Raw genomic sequence first — 14,964 nt, 5'->3', positions numbered from 1 at the left:
AGCGCCTACAAGTGGCCTGTTTAAGAGAGCAGCAACTGCAACAGCCGCAGAAGCTAAAGTTAACAATTCTCTTAAGTTTGGTGCTCTTTGTGTGGGCGCCCTGTAGTTTTCCCGTTTGTAAAAGCCATTTTTCATTCATGCGAATTTACTTTAAATTAATTTTTTTGAGAGGTCATAAATCATTTTCGGCTCTGGACCTACGCAGCGAGAGCGTGTGCGTGTGAGCTTATATGCGTATGTGCGTAGGAGAGAAAGAGAGAGAGAAAGTGTTTATACGTGTGTGTGTGCTTGAGCTCTTGTGCATGAATGAACGTGCGTGAAATTTGAAATAATTTGAATTAGTTGCGTTTGCATTGAAGGATTTGGGTCAAGTGAGCAAACGGCCTATGAGTCCCTCTGTAACTGTTCGAATATTTTAACTGACACCGCTATGGAAACATTTTGGTAGCTAAATTTTTAATTTGGCAGACTATTAATTAATATTGGCGCGGTTCAATTTAGAAAATATTTGAAATTAAAGAGTATAAGGAGAAATAATAAAATGAATAAATTAGATGTACTGTTTTAAAATAAAAAAATTGTATATATATAATCATTTTCATTTTATTTATTATTTTTTTTATTATTTATTTAGTTTTGCCACAAAATAGGCTTTATTTTATCAATATATTTTTTTTTTATAAAGAAAGTCAAATAGAACGGTTATCTCTTATCTGATTATCTCTAATTTAATCATTTTTTTAGCTTTGACAAAAATATGAGTATATGATTAGACAATTAACAAATTTACTAATTCATTGTGTAACTCAGAAAAAGTTAGCACAGTCCTCAAAATGTTAATTTTAAAATCCAATTAGACTCAACAACCAACTCAATATTGAATTGAGTGAGCCGCCAAGCAAAGCTTCCAGCACTCACACCCTGTATATGTACGCACACTCACACACACGCACACACATTTCGCTGCGTAACTACCTCAAGCAAAGCTCAATGGTGCTGCGGCTGTTGCCGCTACTGCTACCGTTCTCTCTTAGATGCTCAGCTTCCCGCACTTTCGTTCTTGAGGTTGCTGCCTAAGCTAACATGCGTCGTATTTAACGAGTCACACTAAGCTGATGCGCTCTCTTTAGACAGTTGTTCTTCCAGGCTGACGCTCGCACTGGCTGGCTTCCAGGCACGAGCATCACGATGTGTCGGGACGCGCGAGTTCCAGTCACGTTTCTTAGCATCCCCATGCTGTTTAGGGGCATCCAATCCGTATGCTGCAAGAGATGTGCGTTCGTGTGCGAGCGAGCTTAACGAAGTTCTCCGATTCGCCTGCTGCTTCTGCTGCTGCTGCAGTGTTCACTTCCAGCGTCGCCTGGCTGGCAATTGCTGGCTGGCAGCGTATTCAGTTGGTGTTCCGGTTTCGGGTTGTGCTGTTAGTTGCCTTTTCCCTGCACAGCCAAAGCAGCAGAGCTAAGCGGAGTCGCGTCGCGGTCGTGCCTGTGTCTGTGTCTGCGTTTTTGTGACTGTGACTGTGCGTGCGTGTGTGTGCTTGCTTATTTGTATGTATGTGTGCGTGTGTGTGTGTCAGTTGTGTTGTCTGTCGTCGCTTAACACTGCGCGCGCGTTTTGTCAGTGTATGTGTGCGAGCGTGCGTATGTGTGTGTGTGAGTGAGTCTGTGTGCGTGTGCGTGTGCTCGTGATTGCTCCAAACAGTGTGACCATACATCTATATATGTATATAATTATATATATACATACACTAATACATAAGCACACGCGTACATGGCAACATTTAAGCGCCCAGCAGGATGCTCGAGCAGCAACAGCAGCTAAAAAATAATAATAATAATAATGAATTAAAATACATTCTGCACTACTAACAGGTAAATCGGGCAGCTAGTCAGTTATAGAATTTATCTTGCATACATATATAGATATATCTATATATTTATGTATATGTATATGTGTGCGTGCGTATGCGTGTGCGTGGAATTGAACATTTTTGCCTTGCGCTTTCCAACAGGAGGAAATTGATATTCTTATTTCTTGTGTTTTTTTTTTTTTGCAAAAAAAAGAAACAGCAAAAAATAACGACACGAGGCTCGCTCTCTGTATTGTGTGCGTGCGTGTGCGTGTGTTTGTGAAAATTCCACCATCATCATCATCATCATCGTCATCATCATCATCGAGGCTGGCAACATTGTTGTACACACATTTCTTCTTCTTACACACCAGCCATCTCGTGCTCCAGCCCCAGCTACCTCAGCTGCCTCTTCCTGCCCAGCTCTATCTCATCATCTATGTATTTTATTTACTGGTTGCTTTGGCCCCAGTTCATCTGCTGTCGCTTCTTCTTCAGCATTTTTATTGCTGCGGAAAAACGAAATGCGAAAAACGAATTGCAAATGGCAGGCAAATTTCTAATTGACCATCAAATAAATGTTTCAAATTGCAGCAGCCAAAATATAAAAAAAATGTGGAGAAAGAAGCAAAAGAAGAAATCGTATCTTTCCGATACATGTCAAGTGCAAGGCTAACTGTGTGGGTAGCCTTTCCTCTCTCACAGTCAGTGTATTGTTCTCTGTATGTGTGTGTGTGTGTATAACAGGTGCCAAAAATATATATATATAAATATTGAATTGGCAACCTTTTATGCCCACAATGTGCTTTTCCCTCTACTTGGGAGGGGAAAAGTGGCTATAAAATAAAATCATAAGAAATTGTTTCTGACATTGTCAGCAAGTGAACAACTTGTTTATATTGCTTATGGATAGTGTGAATTGACTGTTAAATAAATTGGAATTCTCAAATAGCATAAACATATGCTCAGATCTTAACTGGGTGAAGAATGTTCGAGTAAAGTCGGATTTCAAATAGAAATATTTGAATCAAACTTTCATAGGATTCTATCACAGTCTATCAAAATTGATATATTGATGGGAAATATTGATAGGGTAATATTGATAAAGCTAAAAATTGTAATCTGTCTTTAGGCATTTTTAATGTTTAGATATTTTACAAAATCTTTCTAAATTCTAGAAAGATTAAATATATATATCTGAAATATATGAACAGCATTTTCTTCCTCGACTAATAAATATCTAATATATTACTTTTTTTATTCCAGTCTTCAAAATAACTGCAAACAATGGATGTTAGAACTAATTAGACAACAAAATTTAAATAAAATTATATAAATAAATAAAAAATAAATTAATATAAAATACTGTTTTAATATACTAAGCAATATTTTTATGATTGAGTGAGAGGCACAGAAAAAAATAAATAAAAATAAATATACATAACAAAAATTTTAAGTGTTTGTGCAAGAAAATTTCAAGAGAAAAGTGTGTGAAAAATAAAAATAAATAAACTAACACAAAACTCAAATTCTTAATGAAGCAATTAAAAAAGTCTTAATAACTCAACAAATTTATAGGCAAAAAATAAAATTGAAAACGAATTGAAAGCACAAACTTAAAAATGTTGAAAGCAACAAAAAGAAAAAGAAAATTTTGAAATATATTGTAAATATTGAAAGAAAGCTGCAAAAAGAAATCTATACATTACCATATACATATACAAGAAGATACCAGAAAATACAAGAAGCAGATGAGGACGATGGCCACTTTTTCGCTGAATGATTTTTAAGATTAATTGTAATAACCAAAATCAATTTGAATACAAATTTTCTATTATATAGAGAAGTAATACAATTATATATAGATATATATAAATTATAATAAACTCAAAGAAACTCGAATCTCAAACAAATAACTCAATAAGCAACTGAAACACGCACAAGATTGGACGGGAACGTTTTTATATAGATGGTATATACATATATTGGTATATTTATGTATATATATCCATAAAATTGGTGACAGTTTGACATATTGAAATTAGTTTATATGACAAACAATATCCAATACAAATTTATTCATAATTCAAATATATAAAATAATAACAAAAAAAAAAAAAAGTTCAGCAAATTTTCAATCATTGACATTCGTGACGTAACATATGCATATTCGATAATCGAAACTAACTAAAAATAATTCAAATAATTATAATAATAATAGCTATAATAATCGCAATTGAACTACAATTAAAACTCATTAACTCACCCATGAATACATCAATATTAATGTTCATCATAATTACATCTAATTAAATATATATGATACGATTACATGTATATGACACTGCGCAAAATTTGATAAAATATTTAATATAATAATAATAATAATAAACAAACAATAAATGGAATATTTATAGTATTCAGCTAGTTCAACTAAATCTTTATAACATATACACGACAACAACCAACTAATTGGAAAGCGACAACTTTTGACTTAATTAATACGGAAAGTTAAGGTGAGTTGAATGGAACTATTTCATTTATGTAGATTTAAGAGATGGTTATTTATAAAAAAAACTATATTGCGAAAAAACATTGCTTTTCATTTATCGTTTATCGATTAATTTTCAAGTCGTCGATTGAGGATTTTAGGGAATATAATATGTATAAACAATATTTTTTTTTTAATTCCAAATATCATAACATAAACAACAATATTTTTGTGTAAATAAACAATAAAAATAAATTTAAAAATAAAAAAAAATATTCTTACAATTAACATTTAAAAAACATAAAAATTATAAACAAAAATTTATATAGCATTCAAATTAAAATTGAACAAAACTTTATAAAATTTTTAAAATTAAAAGAAGTTATAAATAGTAATAAAATAATATAATATCCCTTATTCATAAATCTATAATCTTGATATTTTAATACATTAGTTCAAATAAATATACAAAATAATTAATAAAAATAATTAGCTCAGAATTCTGTTTGATCTTATTTTTTGTGGTTATTTAAAAACTTTTCAAATATTTTTACTATTTTCTTTCTTATTTTATATATTTTTTAGAAGTATATATTTTGTGTTTATTTATATGTATTGTCTGCAAATTAAAATAAATCAATTTTCGGTATGATTTCGCTCTCATTTTGTTTTCATAAGGCAACTCTGTGTTCGTACACAAGATCATAACTACAGGCACATATAATAATATAATTTTCCCAAATGTACCAGACTCCTGCCGCGTCCTCGCTGCCCCTTGCTCCGTGTCCCACAATGTTTTGCCCCCAGGTGCAACGGGTCCCCAAGTAGCCGCAGCTCGACTTTGGCGTTTGGTGTTTTTTTTTTTCGGTTGTACGCAGCATTTGAAAATTGTTCCATTGACCTTTGACGACCACGCAGTGGCGAAACGCAAACACACACACACACACACACATGCATACAGCTGGCATGTGGATGAGTGTGGTTTCGGTGGGGCAATGCCCATAAGCAAACAGCGCTGCCACCGCAACTCTGATGACAATAAAAAGCAGCAGAACAATTGCCAAATAAATAACTTGACGCTCGCTCAGCGCGTTTATTTGCTTTTGTGCCGTGGCCTGGGCTTGATTTTCATTTTCATTTCGCAAAGCACATACAGAGACATACAGACACATCTACACACACTCACACACATACACACACAGCTCCAGACTGTTGCATATCAAAAGTGCCTCAGCTTCCTGTTTTTCTATTTTTTTTCTTCTTTTTTTTGTTTCTCGTTTCTCGTTTCTGTTTTTGCAGCCGTTGCTCATTTGCCTCTGTCTAAAAATCTGAATCTGAATCTGACTCTACTTTCCCTCTCCCCCTCTCCCTGTCTCTCTTTCTCTCTCTCTCTCTCTCTCTCTCTCAGTGTGTTTGGCATTTTTTTCTTGGTTTTTCATTAATAATATGACACAATTCCTTCAGCATTGTCCTGGCCAGCTGCGCCTGAGAGCACTTTTGGCTTTGACGCCTCCTTATGCTCATTATGCCCATTTGAGGCTTTGTCTTCTAGAGCCTGTCCGCTTGCTCCCTCGCTCGTGCTCACGCCTACTACTCTCATTTGCCAGCCAACGTCTTTTTGCTTGGTCTTTCATCATTCATTCATGCAGCACACACAGCCACACACACATACCGTCGCAAACAAGCACACACACACACACACACACACACACACGTATTGAGTTACATCTGCAAAATCCAAATGCAAACACAGCGCCAGCAGCATGCTGCTGCGAAGGAAACCCACAAAACAAAAGTGCAACATTCACGTGTGTGTAAATGTATGTGTGCGTAAGTGTGTGCATGTGTGTATGTGTCTATGTGTGTACATTTGCATTACACTTTATGATATAAGGTTGATTTGACCCTTAGGAATATTTTATTGAATTAAATTTTTTTTTAATAGATAAATAAATTTAAAAAAATAAACACAATTATATATAAGATAAAAATAGTTCAATAACGCAAATATATATAAAAAAAAAATAATAATATACATTTGCGCATTGATTTTTATTTATTTATATATTTCAAAAAAATAAATAGTAAAAAGTTAAATACAAATATTAAAAAAAAAAATAAAATAAAATAATAATAATAATAATAATAATTATAAATATGTATCATAATAAAAACAAAACAAAACATGAGAATTTTTTAATTAAATAATAGTCATACATAATAAATAATAAAAAAAATATAGTAATAATAATAATGAAGAATAAATATTTAAAAATAAGAAAATAAATCTAGTTTAGTCTAGAAAAAAATTAAAAATATTTAAAATTCATGTAATAAATCTAGTTTAGTCTAAAGTTATGATACATATTTAAATGAGGTTAGAATTTATTGATTACACATTATTGTATTGTGTGTCAAATTTTCTAGGCTCTGGACATAGGTCCAGAATATATTTGCTTCTATATATATTTTTTAAGCTATGGTATAATTTATCGATCATTGTTAAAGGTCAACTAGCGCTCAGACTGGCTTTTATACTATTTAATTAATTGTACAGATGAATAACAAAGTCAACATCATTTCAACTGATTAGACACTCCATTACAGAAACTAAGCCCATTAAATACCCTTTATTTACACAAATTTCTATTAATGTATTTCGTGCACTTATGATAAACGGTTAGGGTATTCATATGTGCGACATTTGCATACATATTTTCATTTTTTTTTCGGTTAACTTTCATTTGTTGACTGCTCTTGTTGTTGTTGCTGTTGGGCGACGTCCTTAATTATGTGCCAGAGCCCATGACTGACTGCCACAGTGGCACACTGGCAAAAAGGACACACACGCAGGCGAACGCGAATAGGCGCGACTTGTGCTCGTCGTCCTTCGTCCTAGCTGTTGTCCTGATGTGTCATGTTGGCCAAGTGCGACAGAGCGAGACAGTGTATGTGAAGCTAAGAGTGAGAGTGAGCGCAAGAGAGAGAGAGAGAGAGGGAAAGAGAGAGTGAGAGGCAGAGAGCAGAGCTCGAGACTCAAGTCCTTGTTGCGCTTGTTTTTATCGTTCGTGTTTGGCCGTTCTTGATGAGTGTTGTCGCCTCGTCGTTCTTGTTGTTGTTGTTGTTGCTGTTGGTCGCTTTTGAAGAGCGCCGTTGTAGTGGGTGTCATGTCCGTTTAGCTGTTGTTGTTGTTGTTGTTGTTGTTGTTGCCGCTGCTGCTGCTGCTGTTTGCCTCGCACTTTGAGGCGACGCCGCCTGCTTACTGCTTATTTATGTATGAAGGACCTTAAACTTTAGCAGCAAATGAAAATGGCTGCGCGTAACACAGACACACACCAACACACGCACACACAACACACAGCGTAAATCAGTTGATGAAAGCTAGTTAAAAAATTTAGAAAGCACAGTTAGTTGAACCATGAGACAGAGATTAAATACTCTTACTAAAAAGGAATGAAGGATGGAAAAATGAGCTAGATAGTTAATATATAATAATAATAGATATAGTAAATGATGATAAATATTTAATATTATTAATATTATATATGACTATTATTATTATATTATTAATAATTTTTTATTATGGCTATATGTTGAAGATTACAAATTTGATATAACTTTCAAATATAAATTAATTTATTTGTTGTATAATATTAATATGTTATAATATATAATATAAGGTACAAGATTAAAATGAAGAATATATCATTTCATAAAATAATTTTCATAATTAAAATAAATCGAAATTTCTTAGTGTGAACCAATAATAGAAATAATGGGGTAGGCATTTCCCAATTTTGATGAATCTAGTTCTAAATATAGTTTTATATAACAATTAGGTTGATTTACTGTCCATCTTCTTCTCCAGCATGCTGTCCCTTTCACTTTGAGCATTCATAGAGTATCTAAAACAAGTGTTTCAAATCAAATGTTGTAGCTGCTTTTTAATCACAGACGGCGACACAAGTTTTCCTGCCTGGCTGCCTGACTGCCTGACTGCCATTTATGCAGTTTCTCACGTGTGCCAGCATCCTTATTGTCCTTGTTGTTGCTGCCGTTGAAACAATGCGCACATTTTTCTAGCTTGGCTGCGTTTTCATAACCTTCGCTAACACGCAAACAAATGTGGGCGGGAATAAGGCAAAAACAAAAAAAAACAAAAAAAAAAAGTCTAAAAAAATTTAAGGTTAAAAAATTTGGTTTTATTATTGTTTGTGCCACTTAATTTGAAACTAGGCCAACGCAAAGGTTGTGCCCCCAGCAACTAAAATAAAAACGAAAAGGTCACAGTTTGGCTCGTATCTCAAAGCGTTCGTTGGACATTTTTCAGAAGGCTTTTTATCTATCCAGCAAAAAGGGGTTATGAAATTATGTGGGTATTATGGCCGAGCTTATGAGCAGCTGGCCGGGAAATGCCTGTAAACAGTCAGAATCGAGATACAGAGCTGCGGTTAATTAAATCTTATTAGAGCTATAATTTTTAATGAGAAATTTTGATTTGTCTTTAATTGAAAATGTTTCACAAATTTTAAGAAATCAAAGTTAAAGTTTAATTGAAAGAGAATAAACAAGGCAGGAAAGAGCCATTACTCACTATAGTTTCTTTATTATTTTTTAATTAAATATAAATTTAATTAATTATTATTTGTTGTGTGATTTTAATGTTGTTAAGGGACTGGATATAATATTTTTTTAAACAATTATATATGTATTTAATTTATATTTCTCACTTAGTCACTCAAGAAGGTCGATTCATATATATTTTTGCTCAATAACATTTTTATTATAGCATACTTTTGCCCAGATAATTTAATGGATAGTATTTCTTTTGCAGTATTTTTGTTCTATTCAATTTTTAGGCATGTTGTGGTACAAGTTAATCAGGCAATGATATTATTTATTAATAACATATACTTATCTTTGACTTTTTACTACTCAACCGAGAATTGAGCGCAAATTCATAATTAAAACGATTGTCCAATCATTTGGGACACAATGTGCTCCCATTCTCTCACTCTATCCCTGTCTCACTCTCTCACTCTGTCTCTCTCTATCTATCGTTAGTAAGTTGGCGAAGACCGTGAGATGGCTCAACACCTTGCTAGTTAAACTGTCTGTTCACATACAGAGCCCACCCTCGCCTCCTCTGTATGCTCGTTGCCCAGGCCCAGGCGCTATCCCTATCCCTAGAACGTTACGTGTCTGTGCATTGAGCAGCAGATGTCACATGGGGTTGCTAAAAGTTTTCGCCGTTCGCAACTTGGATAATTTAACAGTTAAGCAGCGGCACAAGCATTCTGCGTTATTGTATCTGTGTGTGTTTGTTTGTGTGTGTGTGTGTGTCTGTAAAGGATGTACCGTTCGTTCTACGTGAGATAATGCAAATTTATGGCTGGCAATTAGCGGGTCGTGAATCGCAACCAAAGCCAAGGCAATAACTCAAGCGCACCAACTTCGACTAGGCCCAAAGTTTTTACCCTAATTGCAGTTGGCGAAATCTCGTCCTGGCACAGTGGGCGGGCTGTTGCCTTTGTCAGTGGCTAAACCAAAATTCAGTTAGCGACTGCGCTGAACATTAATTAACACGGCGCGCATATGTGTGCATAGACGAGCAAAATGAAGTTACAGCTACAGCAACAGTTACACCTCCAAATGCAAAGCTGTGGCGTCAAAGCAAAGCAAAGCCAAGCAAAGCTTGCGCCTGAACACGTATCTAACGTGCACAGTTTTTTACGCGCACTCAACATGTGCAGGTGTAGCTGTAACTGTGACTGAGAATGCCTCTGTATCTGTATCTGTGACTGAAAATGTGTCTCTAGCTAAATAATCAGCGAAAAGGCTTAGCATATCAAATGAACGTGTTAATATTATAAGCATTTATTGAATAAACATATTAAAATTAGTACACGAGAAAATGTGAATTTTAGAAGCATTACAGAAAATACAGTAAAAGTTTATTTATAATTAAAAAAAAAAAAAATTAAAATCAGCAGGAAACGAAATTCGATTTTTGAATTATCTCAGGAGAAATATTTGGCGTATTCTGGAATAAGATTTTATATTTAAAAAAATTGATTATAGTGTTTCAATTAAGCTAGTTTGTCTCTTTTGAAAATAAATATTTTTCAACTATGCATTTCTCTCAGTGTACACACACATATCTGAGTCTCTTTCTACTTGCTACAAGAGCGCAAGGCATCAGTTGCAATCTGACTTCAATTCAATTATTTTAGATTAGAATGTGACTGTGTCACAAGCACACACAACAGACACACACACACGCACGCACATACACGCCCATGCACGCACACACACTCACTCACACTTTTGTTTCTCTATGTCAGCTGTCATTCAAGCGTTCATATGTTCATTTTGTTTGGCTCGCCGGAGCGACATGCTGGATTGGAAGACAGAAAGCAGGATACGTGCCCCGTGACGCCAGCTTTTGCATTGACAGTTATGCTGTTGTTGTTGCTCTGCTCTGTAGCTCAGTGTGTGGGCTGCAAAGAAAAGAAACCCTAAGGCAAAAAAAAGCCCACACACACACACACAGAAAATCTGACATATGTGACGTCAAAACTATTGTATTTTTGGCTTGACCGCAACTAACTGTCAAGCTAAATATATAAAAGTTCACTTAAGCTAGAGCATTGCGTTATGTAAAATGTTATTTTCTTGAAATTCCACACCAAAATAAGTTTCTTAATAAATCATATTTTAAATTCCAGCAAATTAATGTTATTATTAATATTTATCTCATGATTTTCACACACTATTGAACAACGGATTCTAAGGAAACTACCTGCTTTGGCTGTTTTGACCTGTTTATAGAGTTTACTTATTTGCTGTAGCAGGTAGCCAAAACCTAAGACTAAAGTGCATTTTTATGTAAGAGTTCGAAGCGAAACCAGTTTCTAATGACTAAAAAAAAACTTTCGAAATCTATGAGTAAAGTCACATTATTTTATTTCCTTTCGATAAGAGTAGGAAAAATCATATCATAACCGAAAACCTTCTATACATGCATGTAAGTCTATGCAATGGCAAATCTGCAAGGCGACTCATTTAGTTCCGCTCGAACGCCTCATTGTGATTCATAAACAAATATATCTGTGATATGACCAAGTGGCAATTGCAGCTATTTTTCAGCTTATCGGCATCTTTTTATGCGGGCGACTTAAGCGAGTCATTAAGCGGGTATTATGATAAAGTCAGACTCATCGAATCAACTGACAATGGCCACCAGCATTTCACTGTCTGCTGCGGCGCAGCAACAGAAGCAGCAACAGCTGAGTGCACTTTGCCAGCATCCAAAATAACACTAGACAGCAGGGTTTAGAAAACTCTACATATGTGAAGGTTGTAATTTCCAATAAATTTAGTGATATTCATAAAAGAATAATTGAAAAAGTCTGATTTTCAATTCTGGCTATTAATGAACAACCAAAAAAAAAAAAAAAAAAATAAATAAATAAAAAAAATAAAATTAAAATTAAAATAAAAATAAATAAAATATAAAAAAGAAAAATAAATAAAAAAAAAACTAAAAATAATAATAATAGCAACGTATTAGTATAACAAAATAAATGTATTAAAAAATTTTTAATTGAAAATAAATTTACTTATAATTTATGAAATTTATAGGAAATATATATGATATGAAATCAAAAAGAAATAATAGTTTAAATACAAATAAAATCTAAATTTAAATTAATAATATATTTTTAGTTTGATTTTTTTTAAATGTAGATATCTAGGCTACATCGAAATTTATAATTATATCATAATTTTGGCATGCCATATAAGAAAATATTATATTTGTAGAATTAATTCATTATTTGGACTAAATAAGATGGGAGAAATGGTCTGAATGTTGTTGTCTAGTGTAATTTACGATATGCATTCTTCATCTGCCTGCTCTGTCCTGACTCGACTTGTCGCTCTATCGATGCATTGCAACCCTCCGCTCTGACTTATCAAAGGGACGCCGCGACAGATATCAGAGAGAGATAGAAATAGAGTGTGAGAGAGGGAGTGCATGATAGTATGTAAGTGTGTGATAAACAGAGACAGGAATAGAGCAAGGGTCGAAAGTTATCTAGCGACGGATGTGTTTGTTATTATTATACTGGATTTTTGGATTCTCGAGCTCTCCAGCTAAGCATCGCTCGGCCCCGTGCAAGTCAGTGCTGCATTGAAACTCGACACGATCAGTTGATAGAATGAGAAACATTTGTGCTGTTCTCTGCCTGTGGTTGTGCATGCTAGGCACCAGCCTGGCCGCAAGGGAAAACTATTGTGAACGGAATGTGACAACGAGGACTTTGGTGCCCGTAACGAAGCAACGGACCGTGATCAAGCAGCCTTCCAAGTGGAAGTTGTGGAAGAAGGCGGAGAAGATTACCGAATTTTACAATACGCACGAGGAGCAGGTTAGCTACAAACTCATTTCCGAATGCTGCCCGGGCTATTCGCAAGTGGGCGAGTCGGGACTGTGTGAGCCAGTGTGTGAGCGTGGCTGTCCGGCTCATGCTAGCTGTGTGGCTCCACAGCGCTGTCAATGCACCATCGGCTATATATCGGCCGTTGCACATCGTGACGGTAGCCACTATTGTGAGCCCATCTGCGAGCGGAGCTGTCCAGCGGGCTCACATTGTGTGGCGCCCAATACATGCGAGTGTAAGCCGGGCCATCAGCCTCTGCCGCCCACCGGAGATGGAGTCAGTGCGCCCTGTGCACCGGTCTGCCAGGTGGGCGACGGCTGTGCCAATGGCCAGTGCGTCGATGTGGAAGTCTGTGCGTGTAATCGTGGCTATTTCTGGAATGCCGAGAGCAATAGCTGCCAGCTGCGCAACGACGACACGATGATGAAGTTGACCAGCGATGATGTCACCGAACCTGAGGAGTACCTAAGCAAATCATCGTCCACCCCAACGGCATTCACAGCCGCCGACTGTGAAGAGGGCTTCATACTCTATGCGGGCGAGTGTCGGGCCGAGTTCTTTGAGAGCAGCGATGGCCGAGCGAAGGAACAGCATTGTGCTCAAACGGGCTGTGGTCCGCATCAGAGCTGCGATGCTCTGGGCAAGTGTAGCTGCAATGCGGGCTATGTGGAGGAGGAGAGCGAGGATGCGAATGCTAAACTCTCGTGTCGTCGTGGCCTGCTGGAGCAGCTGTTGAGCATCGATCAGGCAGCCGATGATGAGAATGAATTGAATACTCTGACAATACCCATTGTGGGCGTGGCATCGGGCGCACTGTTGGTAATTGTGATTGTGGGACTGGTAACCGGAGTGCGTCGCCGACGCAAGCAAGAGCCAAACGATTCGCTGCCCAAGGAGCCAGTGCTGCAGTGTGAATATACACAGAAGTCATACGATGTGGATGAGTGGGTGCCATAGAGGCAGGAAGTGGAGCGGAGGAAGGAGCGGAAAATAAAACAGATGCAGCAGCTGAGATTTATTGGCTGTGCTTATTGAACTTTTAAATAGTTAGCAAATAAGTTTATATCGTAAATAAATGTTTTAGATTGTTTGTAGAGCAAATTTTTATTTCGGATTTATTCAAGTTTTTCCTTTTTTTTATGTATTATATGAAATCGTTACAAATCTAATGGGAAATTAGTATATAATATATATTCTTAGAATTAAGGTAACAATTATAGAATTAAAGGCTAAAGAGAGCAAAGGAGATATAGAACATTTTTACCAGGTCAGGTAGGCCCTGAGGGCGGTAGGTAGATTGGTCTGAAGTGATTAATTTTATATGATTTCTTAGCCAATTCGCTTGCATTTACTGCTTTACATTGGTTTGACTTTTCTTTTAAGGAAAAGATTAGCAGAAATTATGATAAATGTGAAGGCAGACAAAAGGAAGAAGAAAGAAAAACAATGAATGAAAAAATCAGAGTCAATATCATGCTGAAAGCCTGGTGAGAGGCAGACAACAACATACGCAGACGTTCATAGAGGAAAAGGCACTCGCTAGGGCACAGAGGGATGCAGAGAGGGAATGGAAAGGCACGGGAATGAAATTGAGGGTCAAAGCAAGCGCCCGACTGAGCGTGGGACTGAGAGGCCGAGAGAGACCATATGTAAACAAACTCTGCCTACGTTGGTCTCATGCACAATTCCTCCCTGCTGTGTTCTCTACTCAACTAGGGATCGTTCTCATGCTCAGCAGGTAGTTTTATGATCCAGATTTAGCTATTTTTAACCATTTTATAGCTGAAAGCATGCTGCATTGGTCGAATTGTCAGCTAGTTTCGATTTAACTGCACTGTCCAATTTTTAGACATTCAAATAAAAAATTTTTAGCACTATATATAAAAAAAAATTTAACCTAAATAGATCCTATAGAATATCATTTAATTTATATATTATATTATTTTATTGAAAATTATTTTTTTTTCTTTGTAATATTTTTAAATAAAATTGTCACAGAAATATAATTGAATGTATTTTTAATTGATTGAGATTTAAAATTTGTATTTATATTATTAATTTTATGAATGCAAAATTATTTAAAATATGTACGGAAGCTTCGATTGATGATGATACTCTCAAAAGTTGCACAGATTTACTTTCATTATTTACTTTCATTTTACCATAATTTTTTAAAATCA

The 14,964-nt window shown here is 35.5% G+C and overlaps 2 protein-coding genes across 2 annotated transcripts in view; both read left to right on the top strand.

Annotated features, from left to right (window-relative positions):
* The first annotated feature begins 1,371 nt into the window (after window positions 1-1,371).
* nAChRalpha5 (nicotinic Acetylcholine Receptor alpha5) overlaps window positions 1,372-14,964 on the top strand; it is a 79,413-nt gene continuing 65,820 nt past the window's right edge. Inside the window, exons 1-2 of the mRNA XM_089465977.1 lie at window positions 1,372-1,871; window positions 3,116-4,365. The gene's annotated coding sequence lies outside the window, so the exon portion shown is untranslated. The remainder of the gene's footprint in view (window positions 1,872-3,115; window positions 4,366-14,964) is intronic.
* On the top strand, window positions 11,996-13,885 carry NimC4 (Nimrod C4). The gene has a single exon (XM_018004368.2). The coding sequence runs from the start codon at window positions 12,563-12,565 to the stop codon at window positions 13,739-13,741; it is 1,179 nt and encodes a 392-aa protein (XP_017859857.1). The 5' UTR covers window positions 11,996-12,562; the 3' UTR covers window positions 13,742-13,885.

This window comes from Drosophila arizonae, chromosome 3, assembly GCF_054131065.1.
Source record: "Drosophila arizonae isolate 15081-1271.41 chromosome 3, UAZ_ARI_1.0, whole genome shotgun sequence".
NCBI classification, from domain to species: Eukaryota; Metazoa; Arthropoda; class Insecta; order Diptera; family Drosophilidae; genus Drosophila; species Drosophila arizonae.
This window is presented reverse-complemented; position numbering and strand designations above follow the sequence as displayed.